The sequence below is a fragment of the Megascapheus bottae genome, chromosome 1, assembly GCF_031878675.1.
Source record: "Megascapheus bottae isolate mThoBot1 chromosome 1, mThoBot2.hap1, whole genome shotgun sequence".
NCBI classification, from domain to species: domain Eukaryota; kingdom Metazoa; phylum Chordata; class Mammalia; order Rodentia; family Geomyidae; genus Megascapheus; species Megascapheus bottae.
The window spans coordinates 1192459-1220329 of NC_143509.1; the positions used below are offsets into that span (position 1 = coordinate 1192459).

Here is a 27871-nt window from a genome sequence, read left to right on the forward strand (position 1 = left end):
AGCTGGGCGCGGCCTGGGGGCGTGGCTCGGCGGAGCCCCGCCCCTGCCGCGCTCCGCCACGCCACGCCCCCCGCCCCCGCCCCTCCGGAACCCGGAAGTGGGCGCGAGCGCGCGGGGGAGCGGCAGGCGCGGCGGGGAGGAGCGGCCCCGGGAGCGACTGGCGGGCGGCGCGCGCGCGGGCGGGCGAGGACCCGGCCCGGGACCGGAGGCGCGCGGCGGCCGAGGCCCAGGTGAGTCCCAGGAGTGGCCGTGTGTTGGGGCCTGAAGCGTGAAGTGTGCATTGTGTGTGTGTGAGGGGGGGTAATGGCGGAGGAAGAGGCCGGAGCTGGGCGCTGAGGGGGCGCGAAGGCTGCGGCCGAGGGGGCGGCGACGCGCCGGGCGTCGGAGAGAGGCTGCCGGCTACCGGGTGGAAGCGAGGCGGAAGAAAGTTGTCAGGCCCGCCGGGGCGGCCGAGGGAGTTTGTGGGCGCTCGCGGGGGGCGGGGGGGCACGGTGGCTCGCAGCACCTCCGGAGGAGAGGACGTGGCTCGAGTGGTGATTGGGGGGTCGCAGGAAACGGGGCGGGGAGGGGGCCAGGCGGGGAGGCGGGGCCGGGAGGCCCAGGCTGGAGGCCGAGGCAGCGCCGCTGGGGGAGCAGTTGGGGTACGGCTGGGGGGAGAGGGGGCCAGGACCAGCCGGGGAGGGGGGCTGTCTGCCGGCGCGATCCCAAAGCCACTAGATGAAGGGTGTCTGAGAGGGCGGCGCCTGCACCCAGTGGGCGCCCAGAACCTACTGATTTGGCGGCTGGCTGTTGCGAAGGAGGGGTGTGTGTGGATGGGAAGAAAAAGGGGGAAGAAGCCAGCGTCGGGGGGGGGGGAAGGTCTGGGGGAGGAGCGGAGAGAAGGAAAGGGCTAGAGAAACCCTGCCGAGCGCCTGGGGTGCAGACCCTGAGATCTGGCACCCCCTCTCCTCTTCTTGATTCATCTTCCTTTCCTCATTGTACCCTGAAACAGCTGGGCCCACCCGCTGGTGAATCACAGAACCCACGGGGGTCAGTCTCCTATCTTGAAAGGTGCACTACTCTCTTTAGAAGGGTTTCGCTGGATTGGTGGTGGTGGTGGGGTGTCCCTGGTGGGCAAAGAAGAAGCATCATGGCCCCAACTTATGTTTCAGAAGTTAAGGAGTGGCTGGACAGGGCCAGAGCTTCATCCTTGGACTTTAATGACAACACGAGAACTCTGTCCCTCAGCCACCGGGGGCTCTGTAAGAATGGTTTCCCTTCTCCCCCACATGTTTCTCTGGACTGGGGGAGGCACCCACCTTGCAGCGTGAGAGTCCCAAACTCCTGTCTCAGGTGAACGTGTTGACTAGAAAGTTATCACCAGACTTGTCTGTTCTGGGGTGGGCCTGGAACTAGTTGTTTGTTTGTTTCCCAGTCTTGCGGCTTGAACTCAGGGCCTGGACACTATTCCTGAGCTTCTTTTGCTCAAGGCTAGTGCTCTATGTCTTGAGCTACAATGTCACTTTCTGCTTTTTCTGTGTATGTGGTACTGAGAGAATTGAACCCAGGGCTTCATGCATGCTAGGCGTGCACTCTACCACTAGGCCATGTTCCCAGCCAGCTAGCTGGTTTTGATTGACATTGCTTCCCCTGCCCGTTTGACCCCCACTGTGAAGAGCCTTTATCTACCATTTGCCAGAAAAGGGAGGGGGGCTGATCTATAGCTCCTTTTGTAGATGAATCTGGGCAGTTTGAATAAAAAGGAGGCCCAGAGATATAACCACCACATTCATTTCCAGAAAGTTCTGCCCTTTAAGGAAGAAAGCTTTCAGCTTCTCTTGCCCCAGGATACACAATTACAGCCTATGGATTGATGCCTCTTTCCACAGATAATGACTAGGGTTGCTCTGGCCAAGCACCTTGGTGAACAACTCTTTCTCATCTTCTCTTGCCCTGGTATTGAGAGATTAGGTAGGATCTTAGGGAGAACTGCCTGATTCTCATCTGTAGAATGAATGCAATTACATTCACCTTCATCAGCATCTGTGAAAACCCAGCCCCTCTCTGGTCTCTGGTCAGCTTTTCTTCCCTGGTACAGGCCCTTCCTTGATTTTATGCAGATTTGTCTCTCAGATTTTTTTTTTTTTTTTTTTTGGCCAGTCCTGGCTTGAACTCAGGGCCTGAGCACTGGCCTTGGGCTTTCTCAAGGCTAGAGCTCTACCACTTTAGCCACAGTACCACTTCTGGCTTTTTCTATGTATGTGGTACCAAGGAATTGAACCCTGGTCTTTATGCATGTTAGGCATGCAACTTTACCACTAGACCAAACTTCCAGCCCTTGTCTCTCAGATTCTATAGCTCATGTCCACAAATGAAATTTCATATGTGGCACTCGGGATGGATCCCAGGGTTTCCTGTGTGCTCAGGCAACCATTCTACCACTGTGCCACATCTGCCAGATGCAAAGAGGTCTGTCAGCCGGCCTTTAGCTACAACTGCACCTGTTGGAGAAAGTTTTGGAACTTTCTGGTTGGGAATTCCTCAGCAAATCCAACGTTAGGTTCAGTCTGGTGATTCTGTAGATGAGATGGGGACTTGGGAATTTCCTTGCTATTTGGCTGTAGGATGCGTTTTCTCCTCTCCCCCAACGGGGGCTGTGTGTGTCCCTGGGCTTATCCAGCTCATGTAGTGTGCCTTGTGTGGTCTCAGCACAGCTGAGCAGGAGCTCATCTGAGGGGGCACATCTAGTGACGACCACGTGGGAAAAATGATGGGGCTCAGGTCAGAAATCAGGGCTGTGATGGGGCACAGGATACCACGTTGCTGAATGAGGATTGCAGCAGGTTTTTCCAGAAGGGGACCATGCCCCTTCAGTGATAAATCACTCAAGGAGGACGGGATTGCCCTGATGTGGTTGATGCTTTTATATGTGCCAACCATCAGCAAGAGTGGCCTTGTTCCTGTTTTCCTAAAAGACCTAGGCAGGTGATAGCTTTGAGGGATGGCTTCCTGGGCTTTGTAAAACTTGAAGCATCACTGTGTGCCTAAGGGCGAGCAGACCCCCAGAGAACATCACAGTCCTGGTCCACCCTGTGCCCTGTGGAAACTGAGTAGTACCAGCACCTCTGGCCTTGATTTATCAGATTGCCAGATCTAGCCTTTTCCCACAAGTCCTCACAACCAAAAATGTCTCCAGGCATGGCCCTGAGGTCACTCAGGGAGCACAGGACGGCCAACTGATACTCTGTAATAAAATCTGGATCCTATTGCTTCCAGCCACTGAATTCTGCCCGAGTTTACTTCTTAATCTGAAGGGAGGGAGGGAGTCTGATTTTTTAAAAAAAGGGGGGCGGGGAAGGAATAGTCTGGTGAAGGGGGGACACTGTCTTTCCCCTAAGAGGGAGCGACAAGAACAGTGGGGGCCATTGTCTGTCTCTGCTTGTCTTACCGCCGACCTGGCCTTTTGGAGGACCTGTCCTCATCTGGTAACACAGTGTTGGTTTTCTTCCCCGATTAGAGATTCTCTTCCCCGAATATACTTTAGAGGGTGCCCGAATGAACGTGGCTTTTGTAAGCGTCCTGAGCATACATTTAGAGTGTGTTCCCAGAGCTCGTATCCTCACGTTTTAGTCGTGCCCTCCCTGCCTGTGGGGAGATGGCCCACGGGCTCATCCCACTGGTGACCCCTTCTGGGTGCTGCCCATTGTGCCCTCGGTGTCCCCAACCCCAACTGTGCCAGGCAGCCCCTGCTCCGCCCCACCACTCAGCCAGCCAGGCGTGGCCTCCCTGCAGAGCAAGACAGGCCCTTCTCTTCTGCCCTCCTCGTCATCCCGAAGTGGCAGAACAAAGGGCTCTGTCTCCCCACAGCCCACCATCACCACCACCACCACGGCCGGACCACGGCGGGCGGCCCTGGCGGCTCCCTTTGGCAGGGGTAGAGCCCAGCCATTGGATGTGTTTCACAATGCAGCCGATGAGCTGGACTTGTACTCACTTCCTACTGGAGACGACCGGAGCCTGGTGATCAACACAGCAGTGATTCAGGGGTTCAGCCTGCGGGCCCTGAATAAGCTGGCCTGGTGTGACTCACTCGCCAGCATCCCAGCTCAGCCCTGCGTCTCGGGTGGGAGCCCAGCTCTGAGAAGTTCATCACTGAGCTTGCCAGTATGAATTTGTCACAGATGTTGGAACTTGAGAGTAATAACTCTGTTGTCTGGTGACGCTGAAGACCCGCACATCTAGACTCAAGGTGTTGGCATGTTTGGATGCTTCTGGAAGGTATGAGAGTCCAGTCTAGCCTCCCATTGGCTTGTAGGTTTCCACTTTCCCTCCCTGTCTTCGTATCAGTTGTTGCTTGTCTCCAGGTCCCCATTTCCTCTTGTGGATGCCAGCCATATGGACGAATGTCTGCCCTGTGGCCCTATTCCAACTGAGAATAGCAAAGATACCTGCTATCCCAGCATTTGGGAGGTGGAGGCAGGAGGATCATGAGTTTGAGGCCAGCCTGGGAGACGTTTGAGGTTCTGTCTGAAGCGAAGAAGAAAATATGTCTCCACGCACAGTCATCTCAAGTGGCTTTGCTGGGCCTGGTTGTCTCCTGTCTTCAGTGGAAGGATAGGACAGCAGTGTGCTGTGCTGGGGAGGGCCCGGGTGGCCCAGCATGTCCTTTGTTTTCAGGTAGAAAAGGAAGCAGTCACTAGTAGGTTTGTCTTGTTTTGGGCCCACATAAGTAGATAGTTTAGGAGGTGGGCAGCTCTTTGCTTGGCCATATCAGCTGTGAGGCACTGTCAGGGTATTTTCTGGAATGGACTCTCATGTCTGTGTCCTGAAGGGTGACTATAGACCCACCCCTGAGGAGGGGATCTTGTGGGATTTCCTCAGAGGGCTAAAGAGTACAATTAGGGAGCTGTGAGTGTGTGTGTGGGGGGGTGGGGTGTCACATGAAATTCACAAGTGGGTTATGGAATGAGGGTCCCATGCTCACCGCTGATGTCTAGGGAGGGGACATTCACTAACTACACACAGCTTTGGGACCAGCTACTGCCCCAGGTGACAAACTGGACAAAGTTCCTGGAATCCAAAATCCTCCTGGGTAAAGTGAGGCTTGAGGCTGGCCTGTGGGGCCCCTACAAGAGGAGGAACAGTTCCTCTCTGTTCAGCCAGGGGTGAGAGAGGTGGAGATAGACGTGCACACCTGTAGTCCTGGTGCTGGGCAGGCTGAGGCAGGAGTCCTGATTGCAAGTTCAAGGCCAGCATGAGCTCTGTATGGCCATCTTATACTCTCAGAAAAAGAACCGGGGGCTAGCAGTGGGCAGGCTGTGACAAGGGACTGGGCTTGTTGCTGGAGCCTGGGGGGCAGTCAGGGAGGTCCTGGCAGCCTGCCAGCAGCGAGGCACAGGCCTCCGCCATGGGCCTGAGAGGGCACTCACCTGGGATTGTAACTCCCTGGCCACTGGTGTCCTCACCTGTCACATTCAGATGACACTTGCAGGGTGGGCATCCGGGGACCATTTTCTGCCTAGGGTGGTCCTCACGAGGATCAGCGGAGTGGGGGGGGGTTGCAGCTCTGGTCACTCCACAGTGTGGGCCTGCTTGTACGCTTCCTCCTTGGTGAGGCTGTCGGGACCGTGTGGGCCTGGGGTGGCCCTGTCAACACCCCTAAGACAGTACCAGGTGACACGAGGAGTGGGGCTCCTGGTGCCGGGACGTGCATTCTGGACTGCTGGCTGGGCTCATCTTGATGCTGTCATGGAGACAAGATGGAGTTGAAAGTAGCACCAGGTCACAGTGCTTTTTTTTTTTTTTTTTTGTGGGTCATGGGGCTTGAACTCTGGCCTGAGCGCTGTCCTGAGCTCTTCAGCTCAAGGCTGCCACTCTATCCTTGACCCAAGCGCCCCTTCCTGTTTTCTAGAGGTTAATTGGAGATAAGAATCTCAGGTCCTTTTGTGCCTGGGCTGGCTTTGAATCTTGATCCTCAGATCTCAGCCTCCTGAGTAGCTAGGATGACAGGTATGAACCAGAGGAGCCCTCAGGGCTGAGGGGGAGATGGCAGAGGCATCAACAGGGGCCATGGGCTATGGGCAGCGCCCGAGGCCATCTGCACAGTGGACTGCAGAGGATGTTAGAGGGGAGGGACTGTGAAGAGGCCACAGCGCAAGGGCCTGGGGCAGCTTTTAGAGGTAGTGAAGGTGTTCAGTAAAATTGTAGCCATGGTTGCACATGCTCCTGAGTACAGCCGGTCCCCCAGACCTGCTGCTCCCCGTGTCTGCCAGGCAACCGCCAGCAGCTGAGAAAAGTGTGCCACACACAACCTGGGCTCTTCCTTTTTTTTTTTTTTTGGTTAGTTGTGGGGCTTGAACTGTGAGCCTGGGTGCTCTCCCTGAGCTCTTCAGCTCAAGTCTAGTGCTCTGCCACTTGAGCCACTGCACCACTTCCGGGTTTCTAGTGGTTAATTGGAGATAAGAGTCTCATGGAGTTTAGGGCCTGGGCTGGCTTTGAACCTCAATCCTCAGATCTCAGCCTCCTGAAGTAGCTAAGATGATAGGTGTGAGCCACTGGTGCCCAGCTACAAGCTGGACTCTTGCCCTTGTGCACTCACAGTGCCCAGCCTCTGGGTGTCACCCATAGAGGGTAGAGAATGGCACAGGTCCTTCATAGACACTGTAATGGACTCGAGTATGTGAGGGTCAGATCTCCACCCCCCCACTGCCCAGTAGGGGCCAAGGTGGGTACTGAGGGCCAACTTCGTAGAATGGCAGAAAGCCTTGTTAACAAGCAAGCCTGCCATCTGTGAGGCCGAGCTGAGAGGTGCTGTTGAAGACGTGAGGGTGGAGCTCCTGGGCAGCTCCACCGCTCAGACCTGGGGCCTGAGCTTCTTTGCTCAAGGCTTGTGCTCCACTACTTGAGCCACTGCTCTGTTCTTGGCTTTTTCTGTGAATAATTCGAGATGAGTCTCACAGACTTCTTCCTGGGCTGGCTTGGAACTGTGATCCTCAGATCTCAGTCTCCTGAGTTGTAGGGACGGATTCCAGGTGTGAGCCACTGGCATGTGGCCTCAAATTTGAGACAGGTTCTTACTATGTTTTCCCAGGTTGATCTCAACCTGGCAATGCTCCGAGCGCCACTGTGATTACAAGAGTGTGCTACTGTACCTGGCCCGTGTGATCGATCCTCTTATCTTCACCTTCTGAGTGTTAGCATTGCAGAGTGGCCAACTATACCTGGTTCCCCAAGATGATTAACAGAGTGTTGCAAATAATCCCAATTCTAAACTTCTGCTTCCAAGCATTTGAGATGAGGAATGTTTATCAATGCCCTCCTGCCCCCCTCCCCCTGAAAAAAAAAAAAGGCCAGGGTTTATTGAGCAACTACTTCATTCCTGGCTCCAGGCTAAAAGTATGTTGTTACCCAGGGTCAGAGCTCACAGCAGATGTGATCTGGAATCGAGGTGTCTCTGGGGGTTCCTCTTAAAGGTCCACCAGCCCCAGTGGCTGACCCAGGCTGAGCACCGAAGCTGACGAGCTGTCTCTTCCGGTCACCTGGTGATGGGATGGCTGCAGAGTCGCTGTGAGGCTCACCTGAGGTTCCTGATGACCCAGCCCCAGGCCCTGCCTGCTTCCGGCTGTCTCTGCTGCAGGCAGCAGCCCTTCCCTGCCCGAGTTTGGTTTTCCCTCCTCTGGTCTCAGCTGCCCTCAGAAGCAGCGGGGCGGGCACCTGTGACCCAGCTACTTGGGAGGCAGAGCTGGGAGGGTCATGAGCTTGAGTCCCAGGCCGGCCTGGGCTAAGTTAGTGAGGCCTCGCATGCATGGGCCCTGGGTTCAATCCCTAGTAGTGCAAAACACATAACCAGTGAAACCACAGACCCCTGTGTGCCCTGACGCCGGCAGCATCCACCTGGAAGGCTCTGCTGGTGGCTGGAGGGGTCATCTGCCTGTCACTGTTTAGCCTGTGGGCAGCTTTCCACCAGGGCCCGATGGCAGAGGCTGCAGGGTGTGGAGAAGGGATTCCTCATCTGGACCCCCTCGCCTCCCCAACGGCCTCTGTATCTTCAAGATACAGAGGGAAGGATGGGGGCCGGTGCCCTCTGAACTCAGTGACTCTGAGCCCACATGCAGGTCTCAGGCATGCTGCCCTCAGTCCCTTGGGCCCCTGCTAGAGCCACTGAGAGAACCTGCCTTCATCCAGGCCCCCCCCCCAAGTGCCTGTGCCACCTGGCCCGGGGATGCCCCGTAGTGTTACTCTGGTCTCCATGCCCTGGCCTCAGAGTCCTTGCAGCTCCCCCAGTCCCGTGACAGTCTGAACCCCCACTCCATGGGGCGTTTGGGGTGAGATTTTACCACTTCACACCCCCTCCACCTTGCCCAGGCCACTTGAGCCACACTGGGCCATCTCCATTCTCCCTGCAGTATACAGGCCCTGGCCCCTCTGCCTCCCCGACCCTCCCCCCCCCCCCCCCCCCGGCCAATCCCAGGTCCCAAATGGCTGCTGCCCTGCTGAGGTCAGGCCGCAGAGCAGTGGGGGGCTGGCTGTCCTGGGCACTGGGGCAGAGACCAGCATGTACAGCCTTCATGCACCAAGTGCCAGAATCAGCAGCCACCCCAGTGGTGACAGCAGAAGTGCTGGGTGCGCCGGAATGCTGGACGATGTACAGGCCACTGGCTCTCTAGGGACTGCCTCCGCCGTGGGCTGCCTGGCTGCCCCCTTCAGGTTCACATTCCTGTGCCCAGGGCCAGCCTGGCCTGAGCGGACACTGGAGGAATGATGTTTACTGTGAGGCTGAGAATGGAACCCAGCGCCTCCCATGTGCTTGGCACAGCTCTTCCACTTGCACGGCAGCCCTGCCCCTTCATTTGTGTTTTGTTGCTGAGATGGGTCTTAGGCTTGTATTGATCCCTTTGGAAGAACACGGACTGGTTGAAGAGAGAGCAGTTGGTCAAGCTGGATATGGTGCTTCGTGTCTGGAATCTGTGTGCTCCAGAGGCTATGGCAGGACTTGAGTTCCAGTCTAGCCTGGGTTACCTATCCAGACTGTCTCAAGAAAGCAAAACAAAAACAAACAGATGAGAAAGAAGGCAGCCTCACCCCCTGGACCTGGGCACAGTGGAGAGGAAGGGGAGGGGCTGAGGGTTAAGGAGCAGCAGGTGAGGGACAGGGGTTGCCAGACACAAACCTTCACATTGGGGGGGTTCAACCCTGCCACATGGCCTGTCTGGTGGAGGGGGGGGCAGAAAGAGCTCAGTGGACCAGTCAGAGGGCTACAGGCAGGAGAGGGGACACATGCAGTTCCTGGGGATTGTCAAGCCTGTAGGGGTCAGCTATGGCCTCCAGGGCCTGGCATAGCATCTTTCTGGACCCTTGGCCACTGAGTACCTGGACTGGTGTCCTGGAGCTACTGTGACAAATGGCCACATCCTGGAGCCAAGGCTGGATTTGGGGGTTCTGAATGGGTGTGTGCTGGCACCTCCTCCCCAGGCCGCCTGACCTGCCCCTCCTGGATGCTGCAGCCAGCATCCTAGCCAGGCATGTGCTGTACCCAGCCCATCACTGACTTGTGACGCATTCTGGGGTCTCCCCCATCCCGGCACCCCATCACCTTCATGGTACATCCCTCCAAAGGCTGTGCCGCAGGTCTCTCTCCTCCTGTGTCTCCTCAACTCCCGGCTGGTCCACAACTGGGCACACCCTACATTCAGGGTTCAGGTGGGGAAGCAGGGGTGCCCAGGGTGCTTCTCTATGTGTGACAGGCTCTGCAGCTGTTGGTGGACCCGTCTCTGTCCCTAGCTCCCCAGGGATGGCTTGTCCCAGGGCTGGCCCAGCCCGCACTGGCAGAACTGCTGAGTTGTCCTGGAGCTTCCCAAACCCATCCCCTAATGTCAGCTTCTCCTTTTAGCGCGTGCATGGTTTCATTCCCGAAGCATGTGGCTGCCGATGATGGCCTTATATAAACGAAATAGCTACACCAGGCTGTGCGGAGGCCCCAGCCTGCCTCCCCCAGTGAAGCCACAGTCAGTGCCAAAATGGTGGTCAGAGCCCTGCTGTTCACCCACGGGCTCCACTAGCCCTGGAGAGAAGCCCATTTGCCTCTGTCTGCTTGTGTCTGGGAGGAGTGTTGGCAGTGGGGGGGGACCCTGGCCCCAGGGCCCCCTCTTTGGGGGCCTCCTTCATCTAAAGAGTCAGACTCCACTTATGCTCAAAGATGGGGCTCAGGAAGTATGTCACCACTGCTCCAGCCAAGCCTGTGACTCTTTACTTTCAACTGGTCCTGGGGCTTGAACACAGGGCCCCGTGCTGTCCCTGAACTTTGTGCCAAAGGCTAGTGCTCTCAGAGGCTCTACCAACTCCATTTCGGACCTGTGTGTGTGTGTGTGTGTGTGTGTGTGTGTGTGTGTGTGTGTGTGTGTGTGTGTGTGTGTGTGTGTGTGTGTGTGTGTGTGTGTGTGTGTGTGTGTGTATCTGTGTCTGTGTGTGATGGGGTTTGAATTCAGTGCCTAGATGCTGTCCCTGAACTTTTTCTGCTCAAGACTAGCACTATGTTTTTGAGCCACAGCACCCCTTCTGATTTTTTTCTTCTCTTTTCTTTTTTTTCTTTTTTTCCCCCAGTTCTGGGCCTTGAACTCGGCCTGAGCACTGTCCTTGGGCTTTCTCAAGGCTAGAGCTCTACCAGTGGAGCTACCGCACTATTTCCAGCTTTTTTTCTACATATGTGCTACAGAGGAATCGAACCTGGGTCTTTGTGCATGCTAGGCAAGCACTCTTACCACTAGGCCAAACTCCCAGCCCCCTTCTGATTTTTCTAGTGATTAGTTGGAGATAAGAGTCTTACAGACTTGGGGCCAGGAGTTTGGCCTAGTGGTTAAAGTGCTTGCCTAGCATGCATGAAGACCCGGGTTCGATTCCTTGGTACCACATACATAGAAAAAAGCTGGAAGTGGTGCTGAAGCTCAAGTGGTAGAGTTCTAGCCTTGAGAAAGTCCAAGGACAGTGCTCAGGCCCTGAGCTCAAGCCCAGGACTGGCAAAAAAAAAAAAAAAAAAAAAAGAGTCTTACAGACTTTCCTCCCAAGGCTGGCTTTGAACCTCGATCCTCAAATCTCAGCCTCGTTAGTAGCTAGGATTACAAGCGCGAGCCACAAGCACCCAGCAGACACTGTGTTTTGTTTTGTGATGGGCTTTGTGCTGTTTTTCAGTCCACTTGGGTCGAAGTGGGTGACAGGAGAATTTGGGGTGATGTTAAGAGTTTTAACCTAGGGCTTCTTGCTTGCTGGATGGGTGCTTTTCTGCGGAACCATGCCTCAACCTCTGCTTTTGTTGCTTATTTTTGAGGCAAGATGCACACCACCTACTGTAGGCATGCAGTTGTCACTGGGATGCACCTCTGTGTCCACCTTCCTGGCTGCCGCCATTGAGAGGGGCTCTCCAGCGCCTCCTGGAGACAGTCCTTATGGCCTCAGCCTCTCCAGTCACTGGGAGGACAGGTGTGAGTGACCGGCACCAGTCTTAGGCCACCTGGGGTGTGAGGGTGAGAAGGCCACGTTAGTGTGGACATATTGGGTAAGGTCACACGTGGTTTGTCAGGCCCTGTGGCCCGCAGCTCGGGAGTCCTGGCCCCCTTCCTTTCTGTGGGCCCGGTGGGGGACTCTCCGAGGACAGGTTTCACATCCTTGTCACCGAATCTCTGGCCATAGCGAGACTGGCTTCCACGTCTCAGGCTCCACTGACATTTATGGGGAGGGGAGCCACTGTACCTTGCCGTGGTTAGCAGGTGGGGCTCTGCTTACCCGGAAGCTGCTTGCAGGATTCCCTTCCCAGGGGTTGAACCCAGGCCCTCCTGCTTGCCAGGCAGGGCTTTACCACTGGAGCCACGTCCACAGCCCTTTTATTGTTTATTTCTAAGATAAGGTCTCCTGACTTCAGATAGTGTTGCTTGGAGTTTTCAGTTCTGTCTCCTTCTAAGTAGAAAGGACTTCAGGCCTACACTACTACACCTGGCCGCTCTCAACTTGGGGGACTACAGTTTGGCTCCCATTCTCACTTGCACATCTTCCTGGGGTCCCCGCCCCTCCTCATTTACGTCCACACAGAACCCCGCCCTGGCCTTGTCTGGAAATAGTCTTTGCTGGTGGATGGTTGAGGACCTGAAGAGGAGGGCAGTGTGTGGATGGAGGGGAAACTGGAAACGAGGGGCTGCAAGTCAGACAATGCCAGGGACTGCCAGAGTCATGGGAGGGTAGGGGAGGAGGAGGAGGTCTGGGGTGTCCCACAGCCCTGGGGCCCATCCCTGCCTGCACTTCTGCCTCCAGTCGAGAGCTGTCAAAGGAGCAGACCCCGCCTCATAGCCAGTCTTCTCCCTCTGGCTGTCCCTTGCCCTGGGCCCTGGCTGGTTAGCCGACGTCTTAGGCAAGTGTTATCAACTTCCTTCTCCCCTGGGTGGGTGTGGAGCGCTGTTCCTGTTGCTGGCCCCACAGCCCCCATCTCTGATAGGGTGACTTCCTGAGTGTTTTCTGGCCTCTGAACAGAGGGGTCCCTACCTGGGAACCCCCATCCCAGGCCTTGTTCCCAGCAGGGCTCACAGGTGCCTTATGTGACCCACAGGACAGGTTGCTGAGGTCATGGGGGCAAAATGGTCCTGTCACAGCACTGCTGGCTTCTCTCCCCAGGGAGTTGCTCTCCAAAGGCTTAAGTGGCCAGAGCTCCTATCCCAGAGCTGGGGTGCACGCCCTCCACAAGTAGTGTGACACCTACTGTCTCCCCCAAATGCTGGGGATAGAGGGACTGGCTCTGTGTGTGAGTGGCCGTGCATATGCGTGTGTGGGGCACACTGACCACTTGTGTACATGGATGTAGTGTGTCTGTACAAGTGTGTACATTGAACACGTGTGTGTATGTTACCCAGCTTTGAGGAAGTGTGTTGTTAACCAGTGTTGTCCCTTCCTGAGTGTCACTGGCATAGCTGCACTGACTGGGTGATCTGACCCCCATCACAGGTGATTGACAGAAACATCCAAGTGTGTACATGTGCGTGGTGAGCCTTTGTGTGCACTGATGGAGGCCCAGAACTGCAGTCTGGGGGCCTGTGTCCTCTCTTTGCTGACCACTTAGAGTGCTGCACTCTGGCATTATCCCATCCTGTAGCTGCCAGGTGGATAGGGCCGGGTCACCTCCCGCTCCTTGTGCTCGTATCTCCCCCTTCCCATGCAGTGTGGTTCCAGGAACTCAAGCTGGGAATGTGAGGAACAGGTTAGACAAGTTCTGTCATGGTTCCCATCGTTCTAACTGTTCTTGAAAATGGGCTGGATGCAGCCACTCACTCTCTAATCCCAGCTACTCTGGAGGCTGAGATCTGAGGATCAGCAGTTTGAGTTAGCCTGGGCAGGAAAGACTAAGACTCCTGATCCCCAGGAAGCTCCTCAGAAAAGGCCGGAAATGAAGCTGAGTTCAAGCCCTAGGACTGGCAAAAAAAAAAAAAAAAAATGGAGTCTCGCGATATGGCCCAGACAAGCCTTGAACGGCCTGTGCTCTGCCATTACAGGCTTGCTCCACCACGCCTGCTGTGAAGCAGTCTGATGCAGGTGGTGTCTATGAGGTAAGCCACTTCCTGGAAGGTGTGACGTGTGATGGGAGGGGCTGCGGCTGAGAGCTGAGCCCCTCCATCCTCTCCCCACCCCTGCAGCCATCAGTCTGCTTCCTGCTGCTGTGGGCAAGCTGGCGTTCTCTTGTGTCTTACGTGTGTGGAATCCAGTAGCCTACACTCTTAGATATTGCTGATGTGAAGTCCCGTAGCATAGCATTCTGTTTTAAAGTGTGAAGTCCTGTGGCATTTAGCACATTCACAGTGTTGTGCAACCAGGACCTTGATCTGGTTCCAGAACAGTCCAAAAGGGGACTCCACCAGTCTCTCCCCACTCCCTCACCAGCCCCCAGGCCATAGGTCTGCCTCCTGTCTCTGGATCAGTGGGTCACACTGCATGGCCTTTTGTGTGCGGCTCTGTCACTCAGCTTCCTGTATTGCAGTCTTATCCACATGGTAGCATGTGTGAGTGCTTCCTTTGTTCCTTTTCTCGACTGAGTAATGTTCCATTGCGTGAATGGAGCACCATTTGTAAGCCGACATGTGGCTTCTTTCCACCTTTTAGACAGGAAACTTGATATATTACAGGTGCCTGTCTGTAATCCTGGCCCTCGGAGGGGGAGGGCAGGAGAGTGGCCAGTTCTTCTCCCAGATTCGCCAGGGTTGCATGGAAGGAAAGAAAAGAGAGTATCTCAGGAGATCATTGAGCCAGCGGTACAGGATTGGAAATGCAGAGCCCACACCTAGCCCAAACTCTGCCCAGGCAGTCTCTTGTTGCAGAGTGTGACATAAGGCATGAACCCAGAGGGCAGCCTGTGTCTGTGCATCATGGCCCCGTCTCCTCATTTGTGTACCTATAGTGCTGTGGGCAGCCCTGTCAGTCCAGCGGAATCCAGGTTTTGTCAGGTCACAACAGAGCCTGTTTCTGCTCAGTGGGATGTAGCCAGGAGCAGCTTATTCAGTGGGGAGAATGTCTCCAGTGTCCCCTTTCTTGTCCTCTGTGTGGACGTCTGCCCTGGCCTCTCTTCCCAGGCCTGCCATGCTGACCCCTGTCCCTGCAAGGTCAGAGACATGAGTATACTGCACATATCTTAAGCGTTCTAGGCCATAGGATATCTCCTGTGAGCATTCTGCTTGTAGCCACAGGTGGCGTGGAAGTGCATGGGCCAGGCTGTCTACAAAAACAAGTGGTTGATGCCAGGTGCTGATGGCTTTCAGTTAAAATTCTAATTCCTCGGGACCAGGAGTTTGGCCTAGTGGTAGAGTGTTTGCCCAGCAAGCAGAAAGCCCTGGGTTTTATTCCTCAGTACCACATACACTGAAAAAGTGGAAACGGTAGAGCTGAAGCTCAAGTGGTAGAGTGCTAGCCTTGAGAAAGCGCAAGGAGAGTGACCAGGCCCTGAGTTCAAGCCCAGGACTGGAAAGAAAAAAATCCTAGCTAGGGCCGGGAGTTTGGCCTAGTGGTTAAAGTGCTTACCTAGCATGCATGAAGACCCGGGTTCGATTCCTCGGTACCACATGCATAGAAAAATGCCGGAAGTGGTGCTGAGGCTCAAGTGGTAGAGCTCTAGCCTTGAGAAAGTCCAAGGACAGTGCTCAGGCCCTGAGCTCAAGCCCAGGACTGGCAAAAAAAAAAAAAAATCCTAGCTCTTCCTCAGGAGACTGGGGATCTGAGCATCACAGTTTGAAGCTAGCAAGGGAAGAAAAGTCTGGAGCCAGGAGCATGGTCTAGTGGTAGATTGCTTGCTTAACATGCACAAAGCCCTGGGTTTGATTCCCTGATACCACATAAACAGAAAAAAAACAGGGGGCCGGAAGTTTGGCCTAGTGGTAGAGTGCTTGCCTAGCATGTACGAAGGCCTGGTACCACATAGACATAGAAAAAGCCAGAAATGGTGCTGTGGCTCAAGTGGTAGAGCTCTAGCCTTGACAAAGCCCAAGGACAGTGCTCAGGCCCTGGGTTCAAAGCCTAGGACTAGCAAAAAAAAAAAAAAAAAAAGAAAGAAAAGATAAAAGACAGAAGTGGTGCTGTGGCTCAGGTGGAAGACTGCTAGCCTTGAGAAAGCTCAAGGACAATGGCCAGGCCCTGAGTTCAAGCCCCAGGATGGACACAGAACAAGCCCAATCTCCAGTGTTCTGGAGTCTACTGGCTTGAAAAGTATAGGGTTTGAATGTCCCTTTCTGCCATCCCCTGAGAGCTGGCATGCTGTTAGGCCTTCAGCCTGAAGTTGCAGCTGTGTTTTCTTTACCCTGCAACCTTCACAGGCTAAGGCTTTTTGAAACACAAACGTCCTTGATGTAGCTCAGAGCTTTGGAGGGTGGAAGTTAGGTCACCGGGTCTGCATCTGGTGGCGTCTAGTGAGGTTCTTGTGGTGGATGGCATCCTGCACGGAGCTGTCCCTGTGGTGGATGGATCACATGGCAGGAAAAGCACCCCGACGGACTTGAGCCCAGGCCTGTGCCTTCATGACTGTCTGACTGCCCTTGAGATGGGCGAATTGGGGGTACCCTCTGCTAGACTCATCAACAGGCCCTGTTTCAAGGTCTCTCCTCCCCTTGGTCAGGCACCACGTCTCCTAATGAAGCTTGGGGGACACACTCAAACCAGATCCAAACTGTAGCAGCCCTGAGATAGGGGCCTGATCAGAGCACAATTACCACCTCTGAGCGATCGGTGTCAGTGTGTTGTGTCAGTGGGGCCAACATCGGACAAGTGTAGCCAGCCAGTCCTTCTACATCTTCCTTGAAATGCTGGGGTTTGAACTCAGGGCCTCATGCCAAGCACAGAAGTGGTGGCTCAAGCGGTAGAGCTCTAGCCTTGAGAAAGTCCAAGGACAGTGCTCAGGCCCTGAGCCCAAGCCCAGGACTAGCAAAAAAATAAATAAATAAAAATAAAAATAGATTCAGCAAAAAGGGCTGGAGGTGTAGCTTAAGTGGTCGAACACTTAAGCAGGAGGCCCCAAGTTCAAATCCAGTGCATCCAGGAATGACAGGAAGGGACTCTGATGGAATGACTCCATTACAGAGTGTTTGTTCCGTGTGCAGAGGCCTGGGTTCACCCGACACTGGAGGACAGGCCTGGTGTCTTCTCCGGAGAAGACTCCCTGCTGACCCCCTCCTTGTCCCCTCCAGCTGCAGGAGCGCCCGGACCGGACGGGACCCGGAAGGCATGCGGAGGCCCGGCAGCAGCGGTGGGCAGGATGAGTGCGCGCGAGGCCGAGGCAGGTGGCGCCGGCGGCGCCTTCCACCTGCGCATCTACCCGCGGCTGTCCTCGTCCTCGCCCCCTGGGAGCTGGGCCCCGTGCCGTGTGACGGCCAGCAGAGACAGCACGGCATCCGAGGTCATCCGGGCGGCGGTGGCCAGCCTGCGTCTGGATGGCTCGCGGCAGTACGTGCTGGTGGAGGTGCGGGCCAGCGGCGGCGAGGAGTGGGTGCTGGACGCCACCGACTCCCCGGCACACCGTGTGCTGCTGTGGCCACGCTGCGCGCAGGACGAGCACCCGAGGGAGGACGGCTTCTTCTTCCTGCTGCAGGAGCGCGGGCCCGACGGCGCCGTCCAGTACACAGGGCCGGGGACCCCGGGGGCCCCTGCGGGCCCGGCCCGGCGCCTGGTGGAGCGTGGACTGCTGCCCCGGCCGCAGGCCGACTTTGACGACCTGTGCGATCTGCCCGAGCTGACGGAGGGCGCCCTCCTGGAGACCCTGCGACGCCGCTTCCTGCAGCACAAGATCTACACCTATGCGGGCAGCATCCTGCTGGCCGTCAACCCCTTCCGGTTCCTGCCCATCTACAACCCGAAGTACGTGAAGATGTACGAGAACCAGCAGCTGGGCAAACTGGAGCCTCATGTGTTTGCCCTGGCCGACGTGGCCTACCATGCCATGCTGCGAAAGCGCGTGAACCAGTGCATCGTCATCTCGGGCGAGAGCGGCTCGGGCAAGACCCAGAGCACCAATTTCCTCATCCACTGCCTCACCGCCTTCAGCCAGAAGGGCTACGCCAGTGGTGTCGAGAGGACCATCCTGGGAGCTGGGCCCGTGTTGGAGGTGAGTGCAGGGAGCCAATCAGACAGGCAGAGGCAGGGCTGTTTGGGCACAGTGCCAGCCTAGCTAGCAAGTGCAAAGGTCCTGGGGTTTGTCTCTGCCTGGTAATGGAAGCAATAGTAACAGTAATAAAACTAGCTCTCAAGCCCTGGGCGCTGGTGGCTTGTCTTCCTAGCTACTCAGGGGCCTGAGATCTAAGGATCGTGGTCTGGAAGCCATCCCAGACAGGCAAGTCCATGAGACATAAAGCTTTAGTTAACTGCCAAGAAGCAGGAAGTGGAGCTGTGGCTCAAGTGGTATGGCGCTAGCCTTGAGTACAAACGCTTAGGAACAAAACCTAGGCCATGAGTTTAGGCCCCGGGATTGGCATGCACGTACGTGCGCACACACACACAGATACACACACACACACACACACACACATGAGATGTTTTACTCAGGTCAGCAGGAGTGGGGAGATGCACACCCTTGCTGCTTGCATTTCCAGGGAGGGAGCCGCTATGGTGGTCGGCAGGGTGGGACACACTTCCGGGAAGCCTTCCTTGTGGTTTTCTTGGCCGGGAGGAGCAGCGCAGGGAGAAGCTTAGGTCTGGCTCCTTCCTGTCCTTTAGGTTTCTGGAGCACAGAGGCTGTCCCCAGCCATCCTGGGTCCTAGGATTCGTGGGGCGGGTTAGTGGCCTGGCATGCAGGGCCCAGGCATCCTCCTGGAAGCATCTGGAACTGTCTTGGAACTGGTTAGACTCAGGAGAGTCTAGCTCCCCAGAGCCAACCGTACCCCAAGCTCCAGAATATCCCAAATAGCCCCTCTTCCACAGGACAGCAGGGAGAGCCTGCAGTTCTGGTGTGGACACCTGGCTGGCGGGCGTGAGTGGCAGCCATGCCCACTGCTCTAGGTTCTAGGGGATTCTGGATAAGGTGCTTCCGTGGGTTTCAGCGTCGGGTGGCTGCTGACATGGCGTGTGGCTGCAGGGTTCCGCCTTTTCCTGTCAGCAGAGTTGGCGTGGAGCATCCCCGGGGAGTGTCCACACAGCACACATGGCATGTGGGCGTGTTGTGCCACCCACAGGCGATGGCGCAGTGTGGGTTGGGGTGTGCAGATAGGGTCTCGGTAGATACGGCGCCATGTACCATGGAGTTCTGGCTCCTCGGGGTGCCCAAGGGACGACCGTGTGTGACGTGTCACAGTGTCTTCCTATCTGCAGGCCTCCTCCTCCAGGCAGGCAGGGAGGCCTCTGGCGTCTTGTCTTGTTTGTTGTCCACTGGGCATTGCCATGTGGACTCACGGAAGCTCCATGTCACCCCCCCTTGCACAGAACCCTGCCAGGATGCCACACGGGCACTGGAGTCAGCCTTGGCCGCACCTGGAGTCTGTTTCCCTAGTTTCCTGCACAAGCAGTCAGAAGACTCCCAGCCCCGTGCTGTGTAAACTTAAAAACCACCAAGGATGGGGCAGCAGTCCCTAACATTTTTCTGTTTAATGTGGTTTACTTGTCACCCACGCAGTCCACAGCACAGCAGTCCCTAACCGGCAGCTGGCCGTGCGTGGCTGTGGTTCCCGCTCTCAGCCCCCAGGAGTAAACACTGCTCCCAGATGAGTCCGGTCAGCCTGGGAACAGTTGCACTGTCCTCTCTGTGCCCCGCCTCGGTCACTCACTGTCACTGTGCCACGGTGTCTGTGGGCTCGTGGCCATATTTTGCTTAACAGCAGCCCAGACCACGAGCACGGTGCCATGCACGCATGCCAGTGAGAAGCCCTAAGGCACTTGGCTAGCATGGAGTTTCCACTGTCCCTGCAGCTCCAGCATCTGCTGAGTACTTGAACCACTGATGACTGGACCTACCATGTTGTGCGCCCATCTTCTATATGCCCGGCGCCAGCCTGGGCAACCATGCATGGTGGGTAGCTGTCCCGTGCAGCTCTGGCCCCAGTGATGCATGGGCAGACAGGAGCCTTGTACTGAGCAGGCGGGCTGGGCCAGGTGTGAGGCCAAGGAGCCATGTAGTCACCTGGGCAGACAGGCAGTGCCATGGCTGGGAGACCACAGACCACCAGTCTCCGAGGCAAGTGGCCATGTCTCTCCAGACACCAGGCAGGGGACCCTGCCCCAGGCCTGGGTTTTTCAGGTCCCAGTAGGTCCCAGGGTTTTGGTCGGTCCTGGGACTTGAACTCTGGGCCTGGGCGCCGTCCCTGAGCTCTGCAGCTCAAGGCTACTGTGTTGATGACTGGCTGTTGCCCTCCATGAGTCAGTGGCCTGCGCGGCGCTGCACAAGGGTGCTATATGAGGGTGTCAGGCCCCAGGCTGGAAAGAAGCCATGCCACAGCCCAGCGGTGACCCTGCCTCCTGGGGCCATTGTTTGCCAAGGTGAGGTGCTTTCAAGGCAAACCTAGGCTGTTGTAGGTGGACACCTGGTGCCGGGTCTGGGTGGTTCTCTGAGCATGGAAGGGTGGGTGCTCAGCCCTGCTGGCCTCCTCCCCCTGCAGATGTGCCAACCAGAGTGTGTGTGTGTGTGTGTGTGTGTGTGTGTGTGTGTCCCCGCGTGGGAATGCTGCTTGGTGTCTGTGCCATGTCAGTGCTGAGCACACAGGTGTCACCTGTAGACCTGGAGGCCCCACGCTTTCCGAGCTAAGTCAGGCGTTTCCCCAGCATGGCTCCGGGGAGTTGGCATGTCCTCCTGTCCACTGCATGTCAGGTGCTGGCCTCCGAGGGTTCATCCATCCTCTAGCAAGAGGTCACACAGCAGCCGCACCCAACTTAAAGCGGAGGGACCTGAGCTCCAGAGGCATACTGACATGTGAGGAGCTTGTGGCCACGGTATCCAAGTACTGAGCTGCTGACAGGAAGTCCCCAAGGTTTAAGCCGGTTGGTTTAAAGCAACAGGAATTCCTATTCAAGGTTCTGGAGGCCAGAAATGGAGCCCCAAAGCGTGGGTACCCTGGAGAGAGCCTCCCGGCCTCTCCTTCCTGCTGCGGTCTCGGCCTCTCCCAGCTTGTGGTGCCTCCTGCCTGGCCCAGCACTCCCTTTCCCCACTCTCTCATGACTGGCTTTCGGGGTCACCGAGAACCACGATGACCCCATCTTACGATCCTTGTCTGGAACTGCATCTGCAAAGACCCTGTGTCCACACAAGGTGATGGTTGTGGCCCCCGGGCCAGGCGCTGCCAGGTCTTAAAGGGTCTCAAGTCACCCCAGTATAGGTAGATTTGCCGGGCCACACACCCTACGTACCCGTGATAAACCCCCACAGGCCCCGCCGGGGCCCTGTCTTCACCCCACCAGTTCCTTCGTGAAAGTGGCCTCTGCCCTGTCTCAGGCTGCTAAGCTACAGACCTGCCGGGCTTGCAGCCTCGGGGACTTTCTGTCAGCACCTCAAAAGGAGAAGTTGATGTTTTGAGGTTAAAGTGTCACTGGGCGCCCAGCCCCCTACTTGACAGTCATGGTTTGCATCCTGGCTCCGCAATTCTCCCCCAAAAACAGGAAGGGAGAAGGGAGCACTGCAGAGAGCCGGGTCTGTCAGCTGATGCAGTACCGGGGTGGGGGAGGTGCCCTGGCACCCCCTCTCTAGGGGTGGCGGTGATGCCCTCGGAGGCTCCTCACAGCTCCATCCCTTGCCAGATGGTTCAGCTGCCCCAGTCCAGCCCAGAGGCCACCTGGCAGCCTTGTATTGGGTCCCTCTGTTGCCAGGGCAGGGCAGCCTGCCGTGTGCTCCTGTCCATACTCGGGCCATCCCCGTTTCCTCCTAAAAGGAAATGAGGCTCCTTTCCCAGGGGACCCACGGTGAGAGATGGTGGCAGTACAGATGCCCGGCTCTGTGACATGGCCAGGCGCCCCCAGAAGCCCAGGGGCTCCTGACAAGGGAGGGGCCTGGAGCCTGCAGTGCTTTTTGGCCTCTCATGAAACCACGATTTGTGCCCATTGGGCCGTGAGCCCCTGGCCTCCTTAAGAGACCCCCACAAGGGGCTGGGAACGTGGTCTAGTGGTAGAGTGCTTGCCTAGCATGCATGAAGCCCTGGGTTCCATTCCTCAGCACCATATACATGGGGGAAAAAAAGCTGGAGGTGGTGCTGTGGCTCACATAGCAGAACGCTAAGCTCAGGGACAGTGCCCAGGCCTGAGTTCAAACAACAAAATTCCAACAACAACCCACAAACACAACCTCCAGGGGCAGGAGCCACAGGTCCCCCCCATCCCCCAGCATGGCCTCCGCCAGCCCAGCAGCAGGCCGCCCCGTGGGGCAGGCAGGTCACCAGCCTCCTCTCCCCGAGTCAGTTGGGTGGGGTGTGGGTGCCTGGTGTTGGGGACCATACCTCAGTGCTGCCATTCCAGTGAGAGCAGACTGACCACTCTGGCCTGATGTGAGGAAACTGAGGCACACAGGCAAAGCCACTCACCCAAACACTTTTTTAGGTCCTCCAGAGGCCATTGTGTCTGCAGCTTGGACTCGTGGGTGGTGATAATGGGAGGGGTGCACCTTTAAGAGGTGGGGCCTAGCAGCGGGACTTTTAAGTCATTTGTGGCCGAGGCAGGGAAAGGGACGGTAGAAACCTCATCTTTTGGCTTCGGGTTTGGCGATGCTGTTGCTCCGGTAGGCGTGCGCCCCTTCGTACTGTCCTGCTGTGGTGTGAGCAGCCGGCAAGGCCCTCGCTGGTGCTGAACCTCTGCCAATGCCACACGTGACCCTGAACTCAGGCCCAAATGTGAGAGCTCTTTATGGAGTCAGTCAGTCTCTGGATACAGTGTAGTCATGTACAGACATGATCCCTGTCGGGTTCCAGATTTGTTTCTTCCCCCAATCCTTGGCTTGAACTCAGGGCCTGGGCACTGTTCTTGGACTTTCTCAAGGCTAGAGCTCTACCACTTGAGCCACAGCATTTCCTCCAGCTTTTTCTGTTTATGGTGCTGGGGAATGGAACCTGGAACTTCCTGCGTGCTAGGCAAGCTCTCTCCCACTGGGCTACACTGCCAGCCCATTGCTGGGGTTATTTTTACACTTGCTCTTCCCCAGGGCAGCAGGAGATGGGGTCCTTCTGTTTACACTTCCTACCCAGCTGGATTCCAGGCTCACACTGCCCTGCCTAGCTGTTGGTTGAGATGGGGTCTCCTCAGCTTTTTGTCTAGGCTGGGATCACAGCCAGGACTATAGGCGTGCATTACCAGTACCCAGCTAGTTGCCATTTGGTGCAGTGCTAAGTGTGGAACGGGGTGGGGCCTCCCGCGTGCCAGGCAGGCATTCTGCCACCAGCCACACTCACCCTCGCTGTATTTTAAGTTTCACGCTGAAAATTACAGTTGGGATGTCCGTTGCTGTAAAGTAACACTCCACTCCTGCGGGCTTTATTGTCGACAAAGGTACAGCAAGCCCCCCTCACCCACAGCCTTGATTTCTGTGGTTTATTACCCATGGTTAATCAGCAGTTTGAAAATATTAAATGGAAAATCCCAGAAATAAACAATCCACAAATTTTAGATTCCGAGCAGTTCTGAGGAGTGTGGTGAGATCTCAAGGGTCCCCTGGTGTGTGTGTGTGTGTGTGTGTGTGTGTGTGTGTGTGTGTGTGTGTGTGATCTCAGTGAGCATTCCAGGGTGGGGCTGTAGAGGGTTTGGTTCTGCCCGCATGGCGTGTGTCATAGGGTGCCTTGGGTCAGAGCCCTGCTGTGATTGGAGAACCACAGCTTGTTCTGGCCGGCTTCACCTCTGGCGCCCCACATGCGGAATGTCCCTGTCCCTGTCCCCAGGTGACTTCTTTTTTTTGCCAGTCTCGGGGCTTGAACTCATGTCCTGAGCACTATCCTTAGACTTTCTCAAGGCTAGTGCTCTACCCCTTCTGGCTTTTTCTTTTATTTGGTCATGGGGCTTGAACTCGGCCCAGGTGCTGTCCCTGAGCTCTTCAGCTTAAGCCTTGAACCAAGCCCCACTTCCTGTTTTCTAGAGGTTAATTGGAGATAAGAGTCTCAGATCCTTTTGTGCCGGGCTGGCTTTGAACCTTGATCCTCAGATCTCAGCCTCCTGAGTAGCTAGGATGATAGGCATGAGCCAGCTCGCCCAGCCACTTGTGGCTTTTTCTATGTATGTGATACTGAGGAATCGAACCCAGGGCTTTGTGCATGCTAGACAATCACTAGACCAAACTCCCACCCTCCCCCCAGTTGACTTTTTTTTGTGGTATTGGGATCTTGTACCAGCTAGGCAGGCACTCTGGTAGGATGCTTAGCCAACCTTGCAGCCTGTTTGAGCTGGTTGTTTCTAAGCTGGGTCCTCCCTTGCTGCCAGGCCTGCATCTGTACCAGGGTACACTTTTAGGCTTCCGCAGCATCTTCTTGCTCATGAGATGGTTTCTGGCAGACTGTTCTTCCAGGGCTAGCCTGGAACCTTGCTCTCCCCATACAGTCGGAGTTAACAGGCGTGTATCATACCGCATACAGACGTCTATGCGTTGATATGGGGTCTCTTGAACTTCTCTGCCTGGGTTGGCCTTGAACTGGGATCCTCTTGGTTTTAACCTCAAGTAGCTAGGATTTCAGCATGTGCCACCAGTGTCCGTACATTTGAACCAGCACTAGAGGTTGGGTAATCTGCCCCTCCTTTGTGCTTCCCAGGCAGAGAAGCCTGGGAGCAACGTGTCCCCTCCTCCTGCCCCCCGAATCAGTCACCCTGACATCCCCACGGCTGCTGGCATTCCTGCCCCGTTCATCTTTACCACTTGTCATAACTTAGGTTTCATTTCTTTTTGTCTGAATCCGCGGTTGTGAGACCACAGCCTGTAGGTTACGTAGGCCCGTGCCTAGTTCTACAAATAAAGTTTTATTAGGGGCTGGGAGGTTGGCCTAGTGGTAGAGTGCTTGCCTAGCAGGCACGAAGACCTGGGTTCAATTCCTTATACTATATACCATAGAAAAAGCCAGAAGTGGTGCTGTGGCTCAAGTGGTAGCGCTCTAGCCTTGAGAAAGTCCAAGAACAGTGCTCAGGGCCAGAGTCCAAGCTCCACAGCCACACCCTCACCTTTTCTATTATTCCTTGAGCCGCCTTCTCCCCTGGCAGAGCTGACTATGGTGACAAACAGGGAATCACCAGCAGCTCCCAGAATCCAGCCTGCCTGGCCTGTGGTGGAGAAGGCTTTCTGCCTCTGTTAGAATCAGCCTTCTGCATCCATATTCCGATTCAATCCACTGTGGCTCAGAAATGCTTGTGAAAAAAAAGTTTGTGTCAATGTAGAGCATTTGTCTCCTTATGTGACACCTGCTCTCCCTGCCCTGTAACACACACACACACACACACACACACACACACACGTACTACTGTGCCCCGCAGGCACCAATCACAGGCAGACTTCTGCTTGTCTACGTTGGTGCCATCAGTCAGTGTTCCGTTGTTGTGACAAAATGCTGAGATAAAAGCTGAAGGGTTCCCAGCTACTCAGGAGGCTGAGATCTCAGTTCAAAGCCAGCCCAGGTCAGGAAAGTCCATGAGACTCTTACCCGCAGTGAACCACCAGAAACCAGAAGTGGAGCTTTGACGTGGTAGTGTGCTAGCCTTGAGCCCAGGAGCTCAGAGACAGCACCCTGGCTCTGAGTTTAAGCCTTATGACTGGCCACCAAAAAAGAAAAAAAAAAGCTGAAAGGAAGGGAATGTTGATTCCGGTCGCTGTTTAGAGCATCATGGCAGCCGCAGCGTGCAGCCAGGAAGAGGAGGGTGGGGAAAAGTCCTCACATCCCCTGTTGACCTGGATCCATCCGTGGATGATATCACAGTTCTCGTGGCCTGGACACCTTAGGGTGCTGCTGCCCCGGGGCCAGGCCTTTTACACAAAGCCTCTGGGGATCATTGTTCCCTAAACAGGCAGCAGGAGGATGTCGTGGTGGCACTTGTCTCTCCTGTGGCACTGGGACGGAATGGGGCACAGGAGCCACTCCTGCGGACCACGCTGCTGTGTTATAGAAAGAAGAAAGAAAGAGGCCAGGCTGGGAGCGTGGCCTAGTGGTAGAGTGCTGGCCTAGCATGCATGAAGCCCTGGGTTCCATTCTTCAGCACCACATACACAGAAGTGGCTCAGGTGGTAGAGCTCTAGCCTTGAGAAAGCCCCGTCAGTGCTCAGGCCCTGAGTTCAAGCCCCAGGACTCCCCCCCACCCCCTTTAAAAAAATTAGCCAGAACAGAGCTCCGGCCGCTCCCTCTGTAATCCCAGCTTCCAAGAAGGCTGAGATGGGAGGCCCTGGCTGGAAGCAGGGGTACTGGTACTGAGACGGCAGCTCATCCTAGGGCTCGGACAGGACTGGGAGTCAGGCACCGAGGGGATTGGGCAGAGCTGGCTCTCGCGCTGTGGGTGCCCTATGGGCAGCTGGGAGTGGTGAGCAGTGCCAAGTCTGGGCTGGGCCCAGGCCCCATGAGGCTCTCCAGCTGCCTCCTTGGTCTGCAGCTTGTCTTCATCTCGTCTGCCAGGGACAGGCAGGGGACGGCTGGGCTCACATGCCGTGCGAGACCCTGGCACCCTGTCTCACCAGCCCCCTAAGCCTCCCCAGCCCGCCTCAGCTCCCCGCACATGCTGTCTGACAAGGCCAGACTAGACGCGGTGTCCAGGCCCACAGGCGGAAGCTGGTTGCATCTGGAGTCATTGTCAGGGCCCTGAGGACCAGGGAAGGCCAAGCCAGCAGCAGCCTGAGACGGGAGCACTCTGGGCCAGGCATTGGAGGAAGTCAAGGTGACAGACGGGTGGCTAGCATGTGTACATGTGTGTGGTAGCCCTACAGAGAGCAGGGAGGGCCAGTGTGATGCTGACCAGCTTGAGGGAAGGGACAGTCCCTGCCTTTCTGGCCTGCTGCAGTCCAAGACAAAAGTAGAAGCTATATTTCTGTGGACACCACAACTAAGAGGAGATTAAAATCCTGGGTGTATGTTAAGTTCCCTGAAAGGTCTTGGGTGGGGCACGGTGGGCCCCTGGGAGCGTGGAGGTTTGAGTCAGCCTAGTGAGATCCTGTCTCAAAAACAGCAGCAGCAGAGGATTCTCTGGAAAGTGGAGGACAGGATGAAAAGGCAGCAGCTAGGTGTGAGATGACCCTGTGTGCCCCCTCCCCCGATCACTGCCAGGTTGGGAGCTGGCCAGGCCATGCACGCTCATGGGTCTGGTGGCGGGTCTTCCTGTCACCATGGTTTTGTGGTTTGTCTGGTGGTGACAGCGCATGTGCAGCGCTGGCAGGCTCACCCTGCACGCCTGTCCCCAGTGATTGCTGACCACCCCTCAGCTGCTTCTGCCAGAGCCCACCCCTGACCCCAGGGCCCTGGAGCCTCCAGAGAACGCCTGCCTTTGGGCAAAGCAGAGCCATGTCCGGCCCAGGGCTGTGCCCGAGCCTCCTGGCCAGCGCCGGCTTTCATGGAGGAAGGTGGCCCGCTTTGAGGGAGAGACAGGTGAGTGGCAGAGAGGTTGTGGTTGTCATGCTACCCTGTGGGGTTCTAGAGATCAGGGAGGGTGCTGGGTCTCCCCCGCACCATGCACTGATGGTCCCCTTCCCAAAGAGCAACGCTGCCCAAACATCTGCAGTCACCCTCCCCTGAGGGCCAGCATCCAGCAGTCCTGGGGAGGGGGTCTGCACTGACCATGTGCACAGTGCAGCAGCTGCATGCAGCAGTATACATTGCAAGCCACACAGAGACAAGTCCTTGGTTTTGAATCTGGGGTTTGCTGTCGGGCCCAGGTTGGCCTGGACCTGAAGATTGTCCTGCCTCATCTTCCTGAATGCCAGGATTACAGGCATGTGGCACTGTGCCTAGCTCCTCTCTTAGGAGTCAAATTTCAATCCTCCTCCCCCCCAGCACCTGAAATCCTCAGGAAACTGAGACAGAATTGACAGTTGTCATCCCTCCCCGCTACAAAGCAAGATCCTATCTCCAAAAAGGCTGGGGGGGAGGAAATGGCGCAGCACACCTAGTGCTGCAGGAGGCCCTGCTTCCATCTCTAGGAAAGAAGAGAAGAAGAGAGGAAACTATGGGAGGGAAGAAAGGAAGAGAAGAAGAAGGAAGAGGAGGGAAATATCCTATGCAATAGAATATCATGTAGCCTTAAAAAAGAGGGGTAGTAGGCCAGGAGCGTGGCCTAGTGGTAGAGTGCTTGCCTAGCATGCACAAAGCCCTGGGTTAGATTGCTTAGCACCACATATACAGAAAAGGCCAGAAGTGGTGCTGTGACTCAAGTGGTGGAGCTGTAGCCTTGAGAGAACCCAAGGCAAGAACGGTGCTCAGGCCGTGAGATGAGGGCTTCTTCTCCCAAAACAGTTTGGTCTTCTTCTCCCACGATG

The 27871-nt window shown here is 56.1% G+C and overlaps 1 protein-coding gene across 7 annotated transcripts in view; it reads left to right on the top strand.

The window, feature by feature from the left end:
- The first annotated feature begins 147 nt into the window (after positions 1–147).
- The window catches only part of Myo9b (myosin IXB), a 62856-nt gene continuing 35132 nt past the window's right edge, over positions 148–27871 (top strand). For all 7 annotated transcript variants that reach the window (XM_090335124.1, XM_090335073.1, XM_090335090.1 and 4 more), the window contains exons 1-2: positions 148–230; positions 16677–17590. In XM_090335124.1, the coding sequence (XP_090191250.1) occupies positions 16745–17590 (846 nt within the window). In that variant the 5' untranslated portion in view covers positions 148–230; positions 16677–16744. The remainder of the gene's footprint in view (positions 231–16676; positions 17591–27871) is intronic.